Source organism: Oryx dammah, unplaced genomic scaffold (genome assembly GCF_014754425.2).
Source record: "Oryx dammah isolate SB20612 unplaced genomic scaffold, SCBI_Odam_1.1 HiC_scaffold_3, whole genome shotgun sequence".
NCBI classification, from domain to species: domain Eukaryota; kingdom Metazoa; phylum Chordata; class Mammalia; order Artiodactyla; family Bovidae; genus Oryx; species Oryx dammah.
Window position 1 is genome coordinate 70,183,078 of NW_024070187.1, and position 20,067 is coordinate 70,203,144.

General features: G+C 43.5%; 1 protein-coding gene across 1 annotated transcript; it reads left to right on the plus strand.

Annotated features, from left to right (window-relative positions):
- The first annotated feature begins 1,663 nt into the window (after positions 1-1,663).
- Positions 1,664-18,520, plus strand: SRD5A3 (steroid 5 alpha-reductase 3). Its single transcript, XM_040238232.1, has 5 exons — positions 1,664-1,980; positions 9,445-9,587; positions 11,365-11,562; positions 15,334-15,468; positions 16,356-18,520. The coding sequence occupies exons 1-5, from the start codon at positions 1,760-1,762 to the stop codon at positions 16,613-16,615; spliced, it is 957 nt and encodes a 318-aa protein (XP_040094166.1). The 5' UTR covers positions 1,664-1,759; the 3' UTR covers positions 16,616-18,520.
- Positions 18,521-20,067: the final 1,547 nt, after the last annotated feature.

Genomic DNA, 20,067 nt, shown 5'->3' on the forward strand with positions numbered 1-20,067 from the left:
GCAGTGTCCTTGCACAAAGAAGCAAAACTCCAAGAAGCTGGCACATTTAGCAATCCAAAGGACTGTTCAGGACACAGTAACCTCCCCACTCAGTTCCCTGATGCTCATTTGACACACATATGCGGTATCACACTTGGGTGTGGGCTGCCACTCCCCTCTCCCACCTCTCTCCTGCCACCCCATCTCAAGAAAGAAGCTCCAAAAAGGTAAGGACATTATCCTGTAAGCCTCTCTGTCCTCAGTGTCCAAAACGATGCCTATCATGTAATAGTTGTTGCTTAGTTGCTAAGTCGTGTCTGACACTTTGCCACCCCCATGGACTGTAGCCCACCAGGATCCTCTGTCCGTGGGATTTCCCAGGCAAGAATACTGGAGTGGGTTGCCATTCTCTTCTCCAGGGGATCTTCCCAACACAGGAATCAAACCCAGGTCTCCTGCATTGCAGGTGGATTCTTGGCCAGCTGAACCAGAACAGAAGCCCAAGAATAATGGAGTGAGTAGCCGATCCCTTCTTCAGCAGATCTTCCCAACCCAGGAATCAAACCAGGGTCTCCTGCATTGCAGGTGGATTCTTTACCAGCTGAGCTATCAGGGCTATTTTTTTTTTTGGAACTGACACATTTAAGGCTTTAATAAAATATTTTCTAAAAGACTTAAAGTTTCATTTGTCCTAACCAAAAACAATGTTGTTTAAAACTGATGAGCCAATAAAAATAGCACTGTCACTACAGGGAAATAAATATAAGAAATGACAGATTGAGTCAAAAACTTTGCCTCTAAGGAGTGGGACTCTAGAAGAAACAGGGCTGCAGTTTTTAAATTTTTACCACTTTCATTTTTGTATTTGCAATTGCCTTTACTTTCTATTTTACATGTTTAAATTATACACATTCCTAACATTCTACTGCTAAGTCACTTCAGTCCTGTCCGACTCTGTGCGACCCCATAGACGGCAGCCCACCAGGCTCCCCCTGCCCTGGGATTCTCCAGGCAAGAACACTGGAGTGGGTTGCCATTTCCTTGTCCAATGCATGAAACTGAAAAGTGGAAGTGAAGTCACTCAGTGGAGTCTGACCCTCAGCGACCCCATGGACTGCAGCCTTCCAGACTCCTCTGTCCATGGGATTTTCCAGGCAAGAGTACCGGAATGGGGTGCCATTGCCTTCTCCTAACATTCTACTACAACTATTCATTTTTGTGTGTAACCTGCCTTCTTCATCTACATTCATATTAATATAGTTGTTCACAATCATAGCTCTTCATTTTACATTTTAGATTTTTTTCACTTAACCTACAGTTCGTTATCACAAAGCTTTCCGTGTTTTTACAGTCTCCATAATTATTTTAATGGCTGCATGATATTCCAATGTGTTACTGTACCATAATTTAGCTAAATATCTTAACATGGAACATTCTGGATTGTTTCCACTTCCAATGAAAACAATGCTGCAGCGAAGACTTGCAGTTATGTGGCCTTGTTCGTTCCGCTGCTTTGAATCATATTGTTGAATCATATTTCCGGGGTCCCACCGAAGCACCCCTGATTCACATGGTATACCGACTGCTACCAGTGAGCACCAAATTGACCCTAACCAGAGATCCCGTGTGGCGGGGCGGTGCCTCCGTCCCAGGGGGCGTGTCCAGGGGCGGGGACGCGCCGCGCTGCGCCTCGACGTCCCGCCCGACTGAGCCCGCGCGCCGCACGCGAGTAGACGGTCTTCCGGGCGCCGGGGGAGCTAGATCGCTCGGCTCGCCAGCTATGGCTACGTGGGCGGGGACCGAGGTCTCGGCGCTGAACCCGCTGCGCGCGGTTTGGCTCACGCTGGCTGCCACCTTCCTACTGACCCTGTTGCTGCAGCTCGTGCCGCCCGGCCTGCTTCCGGGCTGCGCATTCTTCCAGGACCTGATCCGCTACGGAAAAACCAAGGAAGGGGCGCCGCCGCGCCCGGCCGCCTGCCGGGCCTTTGATGTTCCCAAGAGGTAACCGCGCCCAGGCGCGAGTCCTGGTTGCCAAGCCAAGGAGAGCCGGGGGCGCCTTGTTCGAGCTGCCGGCAGGGGGCAGCAGAGGCGGGCACGGGGCCGGCGCGGACCGGATCCGGGAAGCCCAGGCCGATTCCCCGAGGCGGCTTTACCCCGGCCCGCCCGCCGGCAACTGCACGAGTCTGCTCTGCGGCCCTAGGGGCTGAGTGTCCGGAGACACCGAGGAAGCTGAGCCACGCGCACCTCCAGGGGCGGAGGAACGTAAACTTGTGGCCTCAACTTAGCCTTTCCTTCGAGGGAAATGGCTGCGCTTCCAAATTTAGGCCTTGTCACCAGGTGGTAAAGTCTCCTTTGTCCCTAATGTCGCTTTCCGCCGTCCTGCACTCTAGGGACTCATAACCTAACTTGAGGTCGCCGAGACTCACTAGAAATGAAGGCAGGCCCTCCCTTCTCTCGTGTCCCCTGTTTGTCTCCCTCACAGTCAACAGTCAGGAGAAAGGGTGAGACGCTGGTCACTAACAGACGCCACCTCCATCAGCCGCACCAAGGCAGGTGCCCCTGGAGAAAGTTGCCCAAGATGGCACGTTTAGGCAAGCGTGGTCCCTAAGCGCATAGCTCAACAGATTTCGTAACTAAATTAAATGAGAGATTAAATCGTTATGTCTTCAATATAATTGTTGAAGAAATTGTAAGGCTTATTATAGTCCGGGGAGTTTTTTTCATGTGTTTTCACTTTAAATTTAGAACATAACTGAGAAGAGTGGGCCAAACACTTCTTGATGGTAGGTATATAACAGTGGCGTTTTTTTGGAGATACAGCCTAAGTTGGTGTTCAGAAAGGAGTATGGAGAAATGTGATAGGGTTTCTGATGTACTAAAATACCTCGATTATCGCTTAAACGTCAAATAGGCTGTTCCCCAGGTCTGCAGATGGGAAAGGGTGTAAGTAAACTTGGCTTCCCACTTCTGACTGTTGGAGAAATACTCGCCAGATGTAACATTAAGAAGCGACCGCTAGGTCATTTTGGGGAATGAGGCCCTGGGAAGAAGAGCAAGCATATGCTGTTAAGTCACTTCAGTCGTGTATGACTTTTTGCGACCTCTTGGACTGTAGCCCGCCAGGCTCCTCTCTGTCCATGGGGATTCTCCAGGCAAGAATACGGAAGTGGGTTGCCATTCCCTTCTCCAGGGGATCTTCCCGACACAGGGGTCAAACCCACGTCTCTGTCTCCAGCACTGACAAGGCGAGTTCTTTACCACTATCGCCATCTGGGAAGAAGTAGATGCTTGAAACACTGATTAAACCTGTTTCTTGGAGGCTCTTTTTAAGCTAAAATGTCCTGTCAACCCTATTTTTAATCAGGATTTGAATTTCTACTTCAGAGCAGGGACATTCCTAGATTGTCATTTTTTAATGTTACAAAGTGAAGAAAACAATACTTGTTTTGAGAGTGAATTCTAACAATTTACTTTCTGAATTTTAAAAAAGATACTAGTGTCACTGATTAAAGGGCACATTTCAGATCATCCCCTGCACTTTGACTCCCATACCCCACCTCTTACTACTTGGCTGGCCATATGGCAGCCAAGAAACAGATTTTGTACCTTTTCCTTATTCATTATTGCAAAATGGGTACTCTTTGGGCTGCTTGTAATTTCTACTATATTATGAAATAATTTACACCTTTTTCTTCTTCCAGAATTCTAGAATGGACCATCCTATGGTGTTTTGACTTTTTTCCCCCTAAAGTGAATCTGAAATTTCTTTTCATTCTAGAGCAGGTACAACTATTCCAGGCCAATAATGAAAGTCAAAAATGTCTAGATGCTATATTGAAGTACTTTTCCTTGTTCAAAATTCAATAGTGCTGTTAAAAATGAAAATAAGCCTATAACTTTTACACTTACAAACAGGCAGCTGTGAATCATGTTTCTGTACCTAAGAGCTCAAGTTAATTTGGGAGGAATTATTTTTTCATAAATGGTAAAGAATTAAACCTTAATTGAGTTCATGGAATGTTTGATTCCATAATCCCTGTCTGGTAGATTTTTTTTTTTTTAATTAAGGTGATACTGCTTTTCTTGTTTTCTTTTGGTTCCTGGAGTTTTGACTTTCCAGAAAGTCTGAATAAATACTTGACCTCAAACATGAGTCACAATGCTCTTGACTTTCATAGTGCACATGGAAGTACTTCTATTTCTAATATTTCAAAATATTATAGAAACATTTTAATTAAATTCAGCTCTAGAGACAAAGAGAATCATCCAGTCTTTCCCTACTGGGGTTCAGGGATTCTAACCAGAAATCCAGGGGATCTGTGGATAGAACTCAGTGCAAATTGGATTGGAAAAAATTACATCTTTATTTCACTAATCTCTAGCTGTAATTCACCATTTTCTTAGTGATGAATGGAATCAACAAACCACAGTAGAATTACCAATATCTGAAGTAGAATTGGCAATACCTGCAATTTAATACTATATTAAAAATTTTGAAGAGACTAAGAACATTTTCATCACTATATAAAAATACTGTATTATCACTCTGTCATTATTTAATACATTAAGCACATATATCACAAATGTTTCTTAGTGGTTGTGTTACCTATATTTCAGTATAATTGGGTTTCCTTTGTATCCCCATGTATTTTAGGCTTGGGAAAGGGCGTGTTGACTTCACCAGACTGCCAGAGGAGTCCGTGGAAGAAAAATGTCAAGAATCCCTACTCTGGACTGTAAACTCCATACGTTTACATTTGTCTTGTTTGTTGCTATATCCTAGGCTCAATGCCTGACAAATAATAAAGTCCTCAGTCAATGTTTTGAATGATTCAAAGAAAAAAGATTTTAGGTTTGATTTATTAACTTGACTAGTTTCTCTGAAAGTAACTTTGGATGAGGTACCTTCTCTTTCATTTATTTAACCAATGTTGATAGAGTATGTACTATTGCCAAGAGCTGTTCTAGGTTCCTTGGAGCAGTAAATATGTAAACAAATCTTTTAAAACAAGCAAGATAATTTCATATGGTAATAAGTGCTTCAGAGGAAATCCAGCTGGTTACTTGATTATGAGCAAGATGTGGGTGGCAGTGACCACCCTGGAAAGGATGATCAGAAAGGGGTAGGGCAGGAGATGAGTTCATTTCAGAAGGCCAGAACAGACACTGGGCTTTATGGACCATGGTGGAAATTAGATTTTATTCTGAGTGTATGGAAAGCAGCTTTAGGATGGGGAAATGGGGGTGTGGCATTATGTAATTTATGTTTCAAAGAATGACTCACCATTGTGTGGGAAAGACTGGATGAGAGGCTGTTAACAGTGGTCCAGACAAAAAGTGGTAGTATGGATTAGAGTGTTAATGTAATAGAACCTATTTGTCATATAGGTGGTGATATTAAAGCACATAGCATAGGGCCGGGCACCCAGACAGAACTCAGTAACCATTAGTCTCCTTCCTCTGTGCGTGTATGTGCGTGCACGCTCGTGTCCAGTCAGTCACGTCCAACTCTGTGGCCGCCTGGACTGTATAGCCCGCCAGGCTCCTCCGCCCATGGGCTTTCCCAGGCAAGAGTACTGGAGTGGGGTGCCATTTCCTCCTCCAGAGGATCCTCCCAACCAAGGGAGAGAACCCACGTCTCTTGCTTGGCAGGCGGATTCTTTACCACTAAGCCTCCAGGAAGCCTAGTTTCCTTCCTTACTTAACCCTGTAACTCCCCTTTCTGGTCCTGGGATCAGTTCTGGCAAACAGTAAATATGTATTAAATCAGATCATATCTCCTGGCTCAGAACTATCCAGTGGCTTCCAACTCACAGACTAGTCTAAAACCTTATACAATCTTGTTCTCACCACCTCACTGAGGTCCTATAGTTTGCCCCTCCTGTGGCTCCAATCCAGTTTTCTGGGTCTCTCTTTACTTGTTCTTTCTCCTACCTCGGGGCCTTTGCACTGCCTGTTTCCTCTTCCTGGAAAGCTGTTCCCCCAAATAGCCAGGTGGTATATGCTCTCACTTCCGTATAATTCTGCTCAGATACTAGCTTGTCACTGAGACCTGCCCTGTCCACCCTGTTTAAAAATATAATGCTGGATCTCCAGCATTCGTCTTCCCAGCTTTAGTTTTCTCATTAGCAGTTATCACCTACTGACATGCTATAAATTTTACTTCTGTGTGTTACTGTGAGTATAAGCTCCATGAGGGCAGGAATTGTTGTCCTTTGTGTTCACTGCTGTATCTCCCGAGCTAGAGCAGTCCCTGGCTTATAATAGACATCAAACTGTTGGTTAAGTCAGAGGAGTGCTTGCTTGGTGCCCAGTTCTGTGTTACCGTAAGGGTCACCGTATCTTTGCTCCCAAGGGCTCATTTCAATTAAGCATAGTACGAATGGAAGGAAAACAGGGAAGAGTATTTAGAACAGAAGGAAGTGGAGTTTTCCAATCTGCTTTTGAGGCTAGAGCTGGGTCTTTTCAAAAAGAAATATGGGACTTACCTGGTGATCCAGTGGCTAAGACTTCATGCTCCCAATGCAGGGGACCCGGGTTCAATCCCTGCTCAGGGAACTAGATCCTGCATGTGCAACTAAGAGATCGAGTGCCATAGCCAAGACCCAGCACAACCAAATAAATAAATAGATAGAGATGCAACCTCAAAGAGTAGAACACATTTCATGAAGTAGGAATCAGGCAAACAAAATGAGAGAATGTGCAAAATGTAGGAATAAGAAGTCAGCCTGTCAAAACCCTATGGCACAAATAGAACAGAGCAAAATGTGGCTTAGCAGCTTATATCAAACATGTGAGTGACTTGAATGACTCATGATTTGGTATAAATTGGTGTGTGTAATGGTAGAGGTGGAAAAGTAGGTTCAAACAAGTTTCGATCACATGACCAGGAGCACAGCCATGTGACTTTTAACTTCAGGGTCTTCGGGGCTGAGTCTGGAGCCAAACACTGCCACTTACTGGTAGGCATTGGACAAGTAACTGAACCTTCTGAGCCTTAGTTTTCTCATCTGCCACATGAAGATAACCACATAAACTTGCCAGGATTGTTGGGAAGATGGAATGAATACTCTTAACTAGTCTTCCCAAAACTAGATGATCCTCTTACCTAAGTACCAGAGGGATTTTTAAAACAATGACCAAAATGAATGAGCTATGCTTGCTCTCTCTCTCTCTCTCTCTCTCACACACACACACACACACACACACACACACACACACACACACATTCTCTCACATACTCTCTTTTTTTGGATTGTGATAAAATATACATGACATAACCTTTTCCACTTTAACCCTGAGTATACAATTCGGCATCTTTAAGTCCATTCACATTGTTGTGCAGTCATCACCACTTTCCATCTCCAGAACTTTTCTGTTAGCCAGAGAGATTTTTAAAAATTATTCCTTCAAGTCACTGTGTTCAAACGCTTGCCCATCACACTTAAAAGCCAGGGCCCTTTCAGGACCCCATAGCATCTTCCCCTCCTCCTTTTGCATGCTCTAGCACTGTCCATACGTCGTCTTTGTTTAGTCGCTAAGTCATGTCTGACTCTTGGGACCCCTTGGACTGTAACCCACCGATCTCCTTTGTCCCTGGGACTTTCCAGGCAAGAATACTGGAGTGGGTTGCTGTTTCCCTTCTCCAGGGGACCTTCCTGACCCAGAGATCAACCCCATATCTCCAGCATTGGCAGGAGAGTTCTTTACCACTGATCCACCAGGGAAGCCCACTATCTATGTAGGTGTCCTTTATTGTACCTCAGGGCCTTTGTGGTTGCTGTTTCCTCTGCCTAGAAAACTCCTTAGAAATTCACAGGGTTTGCTCATTCTAGCCAAGCATCACTTCTAGAAGGGCCATCCTTGTCTACCCATCCAGAATGACCTCTCCTCTGCACCACCTCTGTCCTATCACCCAGCATCAGGCAGGATGTCTACAGATTGATTTGCTGACTCTGTGCGGAAAGATAAACTTCAGCAAGCCAGGCACCTGGTCAGTTTGCTCCCTGCTGCATCTCCAGCTCCAAGAACATCACCTAGCAGGTTCGAAGTGCTCAGTAATTTTTTTTGAAAAAATGAAACAGGTAAAGTGGCTCTAAAGTTACCCCTCAGAAGCTGTCCCCTCCTCTTTCCATGGGAACCTGCAGAGCAAGGCGCTGCTGCCATTCTGAGCTATTGGCTCAGACCAGACCTGGGCTCAGTTCTAGGACTTGTATCTTAAGGAAGACTCTGGTAGGCAACCAGAGGCCAGGGTCTAGGCATGGGGCAGAGGGGGCAGAATCGACACTCATGCTTGAACTAAACTCTTGAGCGTGAAGACCTGAATCAGGATGAATAAGACATCTCAGGACAGATCTAGAGACAGAATTTGTAACAATGGTGGGAGAATTAAGTGGGTTGCTATGGAATGATCAGCTTAGATCAGCGCTAGTGAGACTGGGTTGTGGGCATGGCCTAGGGGACTGTGAGTTCTGGGACTTAGAAACATATTCTGGATCACCTAGAAGGGGAGTCTCTTGAGTCCGTGTGTAGTCTTCTTGACTCCAGGCTGTCTTACTGCATCACAGATTAATGAGACAAGAAGGAAGGCTTAGTATAACTGATGCTTTGAAGACCAGGGAAGGCCAGGTGATGTCCAGGCAACTTGCAGAGTCAGAAAGATTTTAAGTTGATTCAAATAGAGAAAACTAGTAGATGGATAGATAAAGAGACCTCAGAAAAACCGGTGGCAGGCCCTCATACCATACCAGGTGGTGTCACTGCAGCAAACCAACATTGTCTTTCACATAAAATTAACTCTGTTAATTGCAATTTTTGTTGCTTTTGTAGTTTTATTTCATTTGTTACTCTGTTGATGGCAACACACACACTGTACTTGTACGAGACTGTACCCATCAGGAGTTGATAGCTAGTTTTATGAGTTCTTATTTGTCATGTTATCATAGAAGTAATTTAGGTCGACACAATTTAGGAAGACACTAAATCAGAAGACCTGTTTAAGGTTTCTTGCAGCCCTATGAGCGTGATTGTGCAAATCTTGTGTAACTGTTGTATGGCTATTGCAGCAATATTACTTGAGATTTAGAAATCTTCCACAGGTTTGGCTTGTGGTAGCACAGTCTAGGCTCTCCCTGCCAGGCCCTGGGGCCCTCTATTTTTGAGTTTGAGCCCAATTTTGTTACCCGAAGATAAGACAAGATAGTTAACTTTAATCTAAATTTAACAAGGCCATTCGTGTTCTTGTTAACCTCAGGAAACCTCTTTTTCCTATTAGTTAACCAGTCTTATCATCTGAAAGGAAATTTCAAAAATCTGAACATCTGTAGGATTCAGGTTCTATTAAAAAAGCAAAACTATGCTTGCAGCGTGAGGGAAAAGAGGATGAGGAGCAAGAAGTAGTCTTCTAGCGTAACGGCTTCCAGTGGCTCTGCTTTGATCATTTTCTAACCTGTTTTCTCTTTGCAGGTATTTTTCGCATTTCTACATCATCTCAGTGCTGTGGAACGGGTTCCTGCTTTGGAGCCTTACTCACTCTCTGTTCATGGGAGCACCTTTTCCAAACTGGCTTCATGGTCTGCTCAGAATTCTTGGGACTGCGCAGTTCCGAGGTAACAACTCCCCTGGCTAATTCCAACCCTTGCGTCCTGTTCCTGACTTTCCTGCCTGCGGCAAGCTGTTCTGGGTACATCATAGCTTCTCTCAGGCTCCTCCTCAACGGGTGAAGGGTGGGGGCAGAAAGGCTTCTGTGTGGATCATAGCCAGATGTCCAAGGAGGAGGCCTCAGGTCCTTCATTGAGATCATGGCAGAGCTGCAGGTCGACTCTTCATCCCTGACTTCGCAGCAAGTGCTGTGCTAAACAGCACTGGCGGTTCGCCTTCTGATACTTTTAGTAGTTTTATGCAGAAGTCTTTACAATTAAGGAGAAAAACTTTTAAGATTCCTCAGGTTTGCCTTGAAACATTTATCATATATGTAGTTCCAACCAAAATCGTGCCTCCAGACTCCAGAAATTTGAGAGAAAATTACTTTTTGATCATGGATTAAAAATGTTTGTTATGCTGTGGGGTTTTGGTTGTATAATAAAATTGACTGGAAGTAGTTGTTGATCAGATGTTTACAAAGTAGCTTTTAATTGGCCTCACTGTGCCTTGAATAAAGGATACACGGAACGATTTTAAAAGTAAGGAATTGAAGGCAAAAACCATAACGTGACCTCACTTAATGTCGGGCAGCAGGAGAGGGGAAGAGTTAGAAATACATTGTTCTGGGGCTGTCTCTCCTTTGTTCCAGCAGCCAAACCACTGGCTCCCTAGGAACAATCCTTGTTCTGTATCAACAGAGGAACTTTTTGCAAAAGATGACAGTCAGACGGGAAACGTATGTGGAGCCCACTTGGGAGGGGAAGATACCAGAGCGAATCCCACTTGACCACTTAACACTTTATGCCTTCATTTGTGTACTGGAGGGTTCATGGGGTTCTGGTATTTGGAGGGTGACTGCGAGGAGTTTTATTTGATTGTTTGTTTTAACCTGTTGCTGAAGAGTTAGGACTAGATTTTTGCTATGTTTAAAAGAGAAAAGTAGGCCAAGCCAATATGACAGAAGTCTCCATAGAAGGTACCCTTCGGAGAGTCAGGGGAGGGGCAGTGCCTGGAAGGGAACCCAAGCACCTGCTGGTTGTCTTCCATTTCTGGATCTGGTCATATGGGTTTAGTTTGTAAAAATCTATTAGGCTGTGTTCTTATTGTATATTTATGTTGTATGATAACATTTTTTGAAAAATCTAGATTTTCTGTCATTTTAAAATCCAGCATTTTTTCTGACTTGTTTTAGGGCAGAGGGGCAAAAGGCAGATAGATAGATCTCAAGGCTCACAGTCCCCCAAAAGTATCATTTTTCCCCCCTTAGTATGAAGAGAAATGTACAGTTCTTCCCACTCCATTTTCACGCCCCTTTCTGCTCCTGTGGATTCCTGTGTCATGTGTCCCCCTGACCTCAAGCATCCCACCAGGGGGCCTGGCTCAGAAGTCATCCAGGAACTCTTCCTGACCACCCTCAAATGGGCATGCATGTCAGGGACCCAGAAACTGTGGAGTTGGGTTCTGAGAGCACAGACCCTGCCCAGCCCCATAACCCAGACGGCTTTCACATCACAAAGTAGAGACAGGAGACCTGAGTTTGTCTCCACTCTGTCACTAGCCAAATTTCTTGACCCACTTGGCTCACTTCCTGATTGCCACTAAAAATGGAAGTGTTAGACTGGATGATATCTGGTACCCTTTCCTAGCTCTGATCTTGTTTAATACTGCCTAACAGTAAGGACAGACACGGCTTTGGATTATTCCTGGAGAGAGATGCTGAGCATGTTCCATTCTGAATCGTAGGGGGTGAGCTCGCGCTGTCTGCATTCTTAGTGCTGGTGTTTTTATGGCTGCACAGCCTGCGAAGACTCTTTGAGTGCTTCTACGTCAGTGTCTTCTCCAATGCCATGATCCACGTCGTGCAGTACTGTTTTGGACTGGTGTACTATATCCTTGTTGGCCTGACTGTGCTGAGCCAAGTGCCCATGGACGGCAGGAATGGTGAGTGGTTATTGGGGTCTGTCAGCTGAGTCACTGAGTATGTGGGAGACTCTCCCCACCAAGCATTACGGAAGTTGGAAAGGAAGAGACCTGCCCAATCCACTTGGCATATGAGGAGTCTGGGCTCTGACTGTAGCTTTAAAAACTCTACATACCTGGAGGCTGTCGTAAAGAGTGAAATAAGTCAGGAAGGGAAAAATAAACATCATATATTAATGCATGTATGTGGAATCTAGAAAAATGGTATAGATGATCTTATTTGCAACCAAGTAGAGACACAGATGTAGAGAACAAATGTGTGGCCACCAAGGGAGAGAGGGATGGAGTGGGATGAATTGGGTGACTGGGTTTGACACTATTGATACTATGTATAAAATAGATAACCAATGAGAACCTACTGTCTATAACTCAGGGGCCCCTCTCTGTGCTCCATGGTGCCCTAAATGGGAAGGAAATCCAAAAAAAGAAAAGGATATATGTATATCTGTGGCTGATTGACTTTGCTGTATGGTAGAAACTAACACAACATTGTAAAGCAGCTATACTCCAATAAAAATTTTAAAAATTAAACCAGTCAGCATGCCCAAGGGCACCCAGCAGGTACACATCACATTAACCATAACTGCTGAAACCCGAGAGACGCCAACATGAGCAGCAGTGCCTTCAGTAAAGAGAGTGAAGTGCAGAGTCCTCTGGAGGCTCAGTTTAGGGATGAAGAAATGGACCATGAAGTCAGTGAACTTCTGTGGGTTAGTCTGGAAAGAAAGAGGCAGTGTGGTCAGGAGTAGAACAGGAAGCAGGGGAGCTCACTGGAGCAGGAGAAAGGCCAGCCAGCCCAGTTGTCGCACCAAAGCCTTGTCGTCCTGGGGTGAAGGGGTGAGGCTGGGAAAGGTGAAGTCGTTGTGCAGGGTGAAATCATGGAACACCAGAGGAGGAAGGGGTGGCCCCAGCTCCTGGTGACAAGTTGGGATTTGAGAGGAGGCAGGGAGCCATTCTATTGCCGTTTAGTTCTTGAGGTGGTTCCCCTTTTCTCAAGTGAGGCAGCCTGAGAGGGGAGGGCAAAAGAGTACTGTGGTAAATCAAAGTTGTGTCTTAACACTTCCGAAGCTCTCACTTGCTAGGAAGAGGGAAGCAAAATCACAACCTTGGTTTATGAGGAGGAAATGAAATGTGATTTTGGGGGCTGGGGTGGTAGAGGGGAGGGAGGATGGGATATCTAACATATTTGACCATCTTTTTTTTTTTTTTTAACAAAAACAATGCATATTTATCATAAAGAATTCAAGTAATTTTGGGTGATTGAAGTGAGTTTTTAGTGCTGAGGTTAAATTCGTCTTGCACCCTTAGTATCCATCAGCCCACACATGCTAGGGTAGAGCAGTCACAGCTGTTTTCTCTAAGCCCAAGTCTCTCTGTTTCCTAAAGCTGCTCTATCCCTCCTTGTCAATTGAGCCCATGGTCTGGATATTTCCAGTACTCAGTGAGTGAGCTTTTTCCACAGGTTTAATTTCCGCGCTGAGCGCCCTTTGATCAGCCTCTCTCTCTTGCTGTACGACCACCCAAGGCTTCCATGGCTTGAGGAATGATTTTAAAGTACGACTTACTGATAATCTTTCTCAATTCCTGAATTATTTATTGGCTGTAGCCACACTCAGCTGGCATCTCTCCATCTGATTTCTCTGAACTTAAGTCAGTTTTTCCTCCCTCAGCTTTTGGCTGTGGCATTCTTTTCGGCCCATGTCACCATTTGAGCTGTCATTCCTGAAGAACAGTCCTAGGTTTTCACCCAACGGAACTTTCCAGAGCACTTTGGTAACCTACTGGCTTGCAAACTGTCAGCATGACGTGTCTCTCCTGGAGTTCCTCTGCTGGCCCGGACCCCAGCTCTTGCTCTTCCTCCTATAGACACAGTCAAGGAAAGGTTGCTGAGACACCCACAAAATAGCTTGTAGATACTCCTTCAAGTTTCAGAAGCTCTCTGAAACTTGAGTTTCACCTATCTGTCCTTCAAGAGGTCATCTGCAGTCATTTGGGGCAGGCTGGGGAAGACTGGTTTCAGGAATTCACTGGAAGAAAGCATACTGTGGCATTTGCCAGCTTCATGGTCTGATAGACAGGCGCTTGGGAGTCAGATGGGCCTGAGTCTGGCTTATTTAATTTATCAGAGTTCCAGGACCTTTATCTGGAATTGGGGACATACACTGATTTCAGATGGTTCTTACGAAAATGGGAAGAAGGTGTATCTGTAAACTACCCAGATCTTCACAGCTCCTTGTCTTCAGAGTCTAGAGGGTCTGCCCCTAGTCACTCTCCATTATATTGTTCTGTGGGTTTTTTTTTCTTCAGAGCCCCATCTCTCTCTTACATTATCTTGATTATTGATTTTTTTAAACTTGTTTCATCTCCTGCTACTAGAATGTGAGTTCATGAGGACTAGGATCTGACCTGACTCCCACTGCTTTATCCCTCGTGAGAGATGCCACACTCAGTAGACAATCCATAAGGAATGAATAAATAAATAATTACTACACAGATTAGACCCTCGGTAAATAGCCTTCTGTCTGCCTCCCCTTTCCTGTATTATAATTCCAACTTACTCTGAAAACTCTTTTTTCCTTCATAGGTAATTTCTCTGCCTTTAGAGTAGGTGACTTGGCAGTGAGGTGAACTCCCGAATTTCTAACCCTATGGTGACTTGCTCTTAAAGCCCCTTCTGATTTAAAACTGGTTTTCCTATTTTGTTTGTTTTTAACTTATAAAAATATAACCACTTAGTTAAATGGCTAAACCTAGTAAACATTAAGGGACTTATCGTTTTTAAAATAAATTAACTCAATTAGACTTTGATGGACTGTCGTTAGTTATTAGCTGTCACCAGCTGAGTCCTACTTCCAAGTACCCATATGGAATAGCTTGATCCTTGGTCCTTGTACCTAAATCAATTTTTAGGGGCTCCCTCTAGGCTCCAGAGCCTAGGCTTCTCCCCACTGTCAGTGGACAGCTTTGTTTCCTTCATTCAAGTCCCTGACTCACCTCACTGCTTCCTGCTGAACATAGGCAAGTCCTTAGTTTGCTTTTCTGATGCCAGTCCTTAGAAAACCTTCATTCTTCCTGTCTTCTTAGTTCCTGCAGAAGAAAAAGAAAGATGGAACTTTGAGTGTTTCTACTCCTGAAACAAAATCTCTTGACTGGGTTCTCTCTAATCAGAACAGGATATTGTTTTGGTCTTTACCTTGCAGTTTACATTTCCGTTTTTGAGAAGCTCCACCCCTCACCTTTACTTCCTGATTTTCTTCATTGGCTGGAGCCAGTCAAGTCAGTATTCAAAGTTTCCCTAGAAATGGCTCAGGTGAGATCCTTCAGAAGGTGTTTTTCTGACAGCAGACTGCAAGAAAGAAAACATCAAACCAGGCTTAGCAATAAAAATGCAGAGTGGTCTCACGACACAAGAGTACATCACAAGAGTGGGAGCTGACCCCCAGAGCTGATCCCCGTGCCTGAAGCACTTGAAGAAGGAGCAGGAGAATGTGCCGATCTGGAGTTCTCCGCCAGTGAGCCCTGAAGCTGCCCCTAGCTGAGGAGCACACCTCCTTCATCCACAGGGACGGTGTTCTCCCTTCTGTGCTTGGGAAATGATATCAGGGTGGTTTTCTAGTCAGGAGGAACCGAATAAGTGGATAATTGAGTTCTGCAGACTGCATGATTTTTTTAATGCGCTGAGCCTCTGAAGTTTTGCAGAGTTGGCTAATAAGGTAACTCTTATTTCTGTAGTTTATGTGATAGGGAAGAATCTCTTGATGCAGGCTCGGTGGTTCCATATCCTCGGTATGATGATGTTCATCTGGTCATCTGCCCATCAGTATAAATGTCATGTCATTCTCAGCAATCTCAGGAAAAACAAAGCAGGTAAGATCTCTTTTAGAACCACTGACTGGGGTTTTAGCCCTCAGGAGTTAAATGTACTTATTCTTTCTCTCTTTTCTTTCCTGCCCTAATTAGTCAACTAATCAATCTATCAAATACTCATTTTGACAAGACTCCCTGGGTCTTGATCTTCCCATCTGTAAAATGAGAGCATTTTATTGACAGCCCTCCCTGCCACCATCTAGCCCTGACATTCTTTGACTATTCTGTGCCCACATTTTGGGGCCTGCACTGCGTATATGTGTCTAACCAGCATGTCAGCACTACCATTACTGTGCCAAGTTAGAATCGTTCCAGCCAAAGCAAAAAAACTTAACTTTTTTAGTTAGCTTGTATTGACTTATCACAAATACAGTTTTTATTAGGCTTTTTGAAATAATAAAAATTGAACAGTGCTACTCAACATTTATCAGGCACTTGTTTTGTGCCAGCACTGTTCTGAGTTGCTTTATGTGTAATGTCACAGTATTCGCTTGAGGCAAATACAGTCTTACCCTGATTTTACAGGTGAGGAAACAGAGGCACAGAGAGGTTAAGCAACTTACCTAAAATTGCACAGCTTGTAAGTGGCAGAGCTAGGATTCTAACTCATGCAGTCTGACTCTGGAATCTGAGCTCTTCATCACTAGCTTGGAGGATTGTTGGAGAAAGAGGCTTTCTTTTGTGCTTATTTACAGTTAGTATAACTTCATTCTGTGACTTTCTGACATGTAGTAGGTTGACAGTGGAGGTGGTAACAGCATGGTGGTTTGTACAGGTCTGTGACATCCTTTTCTGGTTAAGTTTTTATAAATGATTTTGGGAGCAGAGTGGTAAAACTTTCTTCTAGCAACTTCAGATGTAAAGGATATCTTCTTTTCCCGTTTCAGGAGTGGTCATTCACTGTAACCACCGAATCCCTTTTGGAGACTGGTTTGAATACGTCTCTTCCCCTAACTACTTGGCAGAGCTGATGATCTACATTTCCATGGCTGTCACCTTCGGTTTCTACAACTTAACTTGGTGGCTCGTGGTAACATATGTCTTCTTCAGCCAGGCCCTGTCTGCTTTCCTCAGCCACAAATTCTACAAAAGCAAATTCATCTCCTACCCGAAGCACAGGAAAGCTTTCCTGCCATTTCTGTTTTAAGTTAACCTCCAGTTATGAAGAATGCAAACCAAGTGACGGGTTCAATTCCTAAGGACAAGAAGTCTAGAGACCAAAGTACAGTTTCTATGGAATGGCTTGAAACTCTGTTCCATTTCTGTTTCCAAAAGTCTTCACTGCGTGAGCAAAGACATACCCCTCCGGAAAATGAGTCTTCAGAGAAGAAATCCTTCCTCCCAGCAGACCTGGAACGCTGTGTGTGCTTTCTGAGATGCCCTATAAAACCAACCAGCTGCTAAAAAATAAAGAGCAGATGAGACTTCAAGCTGCTTCAAAAACAAAACCAGCCAAGAATATATGAACAGCATCTAACAAATACATACATATACAAAGGAAGAGATAAGCTCACATGTGGCTTTGTTTTTGCTGTGGACAAACTAACTAGATAGCAGGATAAGCAATATAGTAGGTGCTCAGTAAATGCTTATTGCATTTCAGTTAAAGCAGACAGCCCTTGAAAATAACAGTAATGTATAATTTCACACTGATGGATTCAGGGGAAAGTGAGTTTATTGAAGTTATTTTATACTTATTACACAAAGATTACCAGTCATGTAACCATCAGTAGTCATCTCCCCCTCAAATCACAGCTTAACAGAAAGTTTGAAACCTCTTTTATTTAATACTTTTTTGACATCCCTTTCTAGGGAGTACCTTAAAAGTGAAAGTATCAAAAATAAAGTATTTTTGTATTTATGCATAAAAGTGCTTTCATGAATGGCACTGACACTCCAGAACAGATAGCGCTGTAGCCTCATTCGTACGTAGTTACTGAGATTGGATTAATAACTGCCTGCGTGTATTTTAACTTAATAGAATGAATCCAAAGATATTTAAAGTTTATACTGAAAATAGCTTATTTAAAGAAAATACCCATCATTCAATCAAGTAGATATAAAAGCATAGTGTGAAAGTAGAAAATAATACCATAGTCTGAGTGGTGCAGTAAAAACTGCAAATTTGTGCAACATAAGATTTACTGGCTTATTGGCCAAGGTATTAACTATTCCTTTTATACAGATGTTTTATTATAGTCTATTAAAGTTTTGTGCTCAGATAGTGATAGACAGGGAGGCCTGGCGTGCTGCGATTCATGGGGTCGTAAAGAGTCGGACACGACTGAGTGACTGAACTGAACTGAACTGATACCATGCTATGAGGGAAAGCACCTCATTGTTAACCCAACACAGATGGAATGCAGTCTAAGGATGTCCTCCTCACCTGCATCTCTGCAGTGATAAACCAAAGCTATTAGATTCTTTCCAATCTGACTTTCAGTGTATGTATATCAGCACATATTCTAAAGTTCTTACACTTCTGAAGTAGCGTTTTCTCCCCAGCAATCAAATGCCACTTCCATCAGCTGCTCAGTCTGTTCAAATGAAATAACATGTTCATTTCATTTATCATTTAGATTTGCCATCCTCAAGACCAGGATTCAGGAACAAAACTTTCTACTTCAACAATGTGAAGCCCATTGCATTTTGGTCTTAATTTCTACACAAATGGCATAACTTTTAGTAGCATACTATTGGGGGAGAAAAATGTATTTTGCTTTAGCTTGCAATTTCATACTAGGCTAGACTAGGAATTTGGCTACTACTCTGGAATTTCATTGTACTTTTAAGTGAAAGCATCATCACCCCTGCAAGGAGGCCCATGGGGCTGTGAGAGAGGGTTCCCTGTCTGCCCTGTATACCCCGTGCCCACACCACCCTCATCACACTTCTGCTCTCCCTTCACCTTCCTGGCTCAGACATTGCACTTCTAGGTGAAAACAAAAAAGGAAGTAGTGCTGTCCTCAAAGGGGTTCAGAACAAAGTCAGGTGGTCTTTAATGAAAGCTCAACCGTGGAGAATAATTGAAAATCGTGCTGTGTTGCAAGATTGCTATCAGCAATGTTCTTTGTATTGGTGAAAATATTCTGTGGGCCTGAAGGGAGAGTGCCAGAGACACTCTGTAGATTCTTCTCATGGGTAGTTCTGGAATAGCCTGGGGGCAGGGTTCCTGTCTTAACCCGCTAGCTTAGTTGAACAGCTTTCCTCTTTCATTCTGTTACTAGTAAGTTCAAGGGAATGATACTGAACCACCTCATAACAGCATTTCCTGGGTTAACAACTGGCTATAAAAGTATGCTAAAAATAGCCTTTGTTTTTAAGTCTCCCAAGTTGTAGCTTGGCCTCTATACTAACATTTGCTTTCAGTGAGCTTTCAGTGAGCATGGATGATTACAAAATCATCCACAAAGCTTTGTTCTGTGTTACCTTTTTAATTCAGTGAGTGGTTATTACTAGAATTCCTATCCAAAAAAAAGGAAAAGCCTTTGCTGATATTTTTATATGAAGCTTAATAGTCTAAGGAGACTGTAAACATCTACATAACTAAAGTTACCTGAAAATTCAAGGACCATTGATAAGGAATCTGTCTCGAACTGATAACATTAAAGAGGTCTTAATAAATGAGCAAGTAGAAATTTTTTACATACCTAAGCAGTATCTGCTTATCAGAAAAAAATATTCAACTGATTTTTATCAGTATCTTAACCTTCTAAGATTTTTCTGATAAATGGAAAAGAAACAGTAGAGCTGGCAGTGGTCCCTAAATCACATTATGCATATTTCATCATTTTTCTCAAATACTGATGATCTAGAATGCCATTTATTGGTTTCAGGGAAACAAAATTTAATTATTTGAATAAACATTGTATTATAAAGAGCTACCCTATGCACATAATATCAGGTCTCTTCCTTCAAAAAGACTGAACACTTGAAGTGCTTAGTGGACAAAGGGATTGGAAATCCAAGGGATTTCTCTGAAGAAAGACCAATCTACCTCCTGAGTCTAGCCCTCTGGGTAAAAACCTCGTAGCATATGTGCAGTTTTTATCAGGGGTCCCTGGTCTACATAGCATCTTTCTGTGAATTAAAAAGTCGTTACTCTAGGAGCATCCCTATGAGAGCAGGGCATGAGCCTTTGTGGCATAAAAGGCAGCTGGGGATGGGTCTGCAGCTTAACAAGCAGATCTTGAGCTGGATCTCGGCCCAGTCATCCTTCAGCCTGGTGTCTGTGCAGTGCACAAACTGCACGGTGGTCCATGGAGCCCCTGCTCATCGTGCTGCCTGATTCTGCAGATTCTGTTCACTCTAAAGTAACAAGACTTGACTTCATGGAATCTTCTCACTGAGAAAGACCATATGAATAAATCTAGGAGAAGGGGAAGTAAGCACTCCCAAGTAAAACATCTCTGCTGCTGCCCACCAAAAGAGCAGTTTGGTGGTTAGCAGGTAAGTGACTCTCAAATGGTTGAATGTTCAGATGCTAGGATGCTAGTCCCAAGTAGAATATTTTGCTTCTCTGATTGACATCTGTCTTTCCAGTTCATTGTTCTAGTATAGCAACTCCAACAGCCCTTCCACCCCATTGGGACCTCCAGT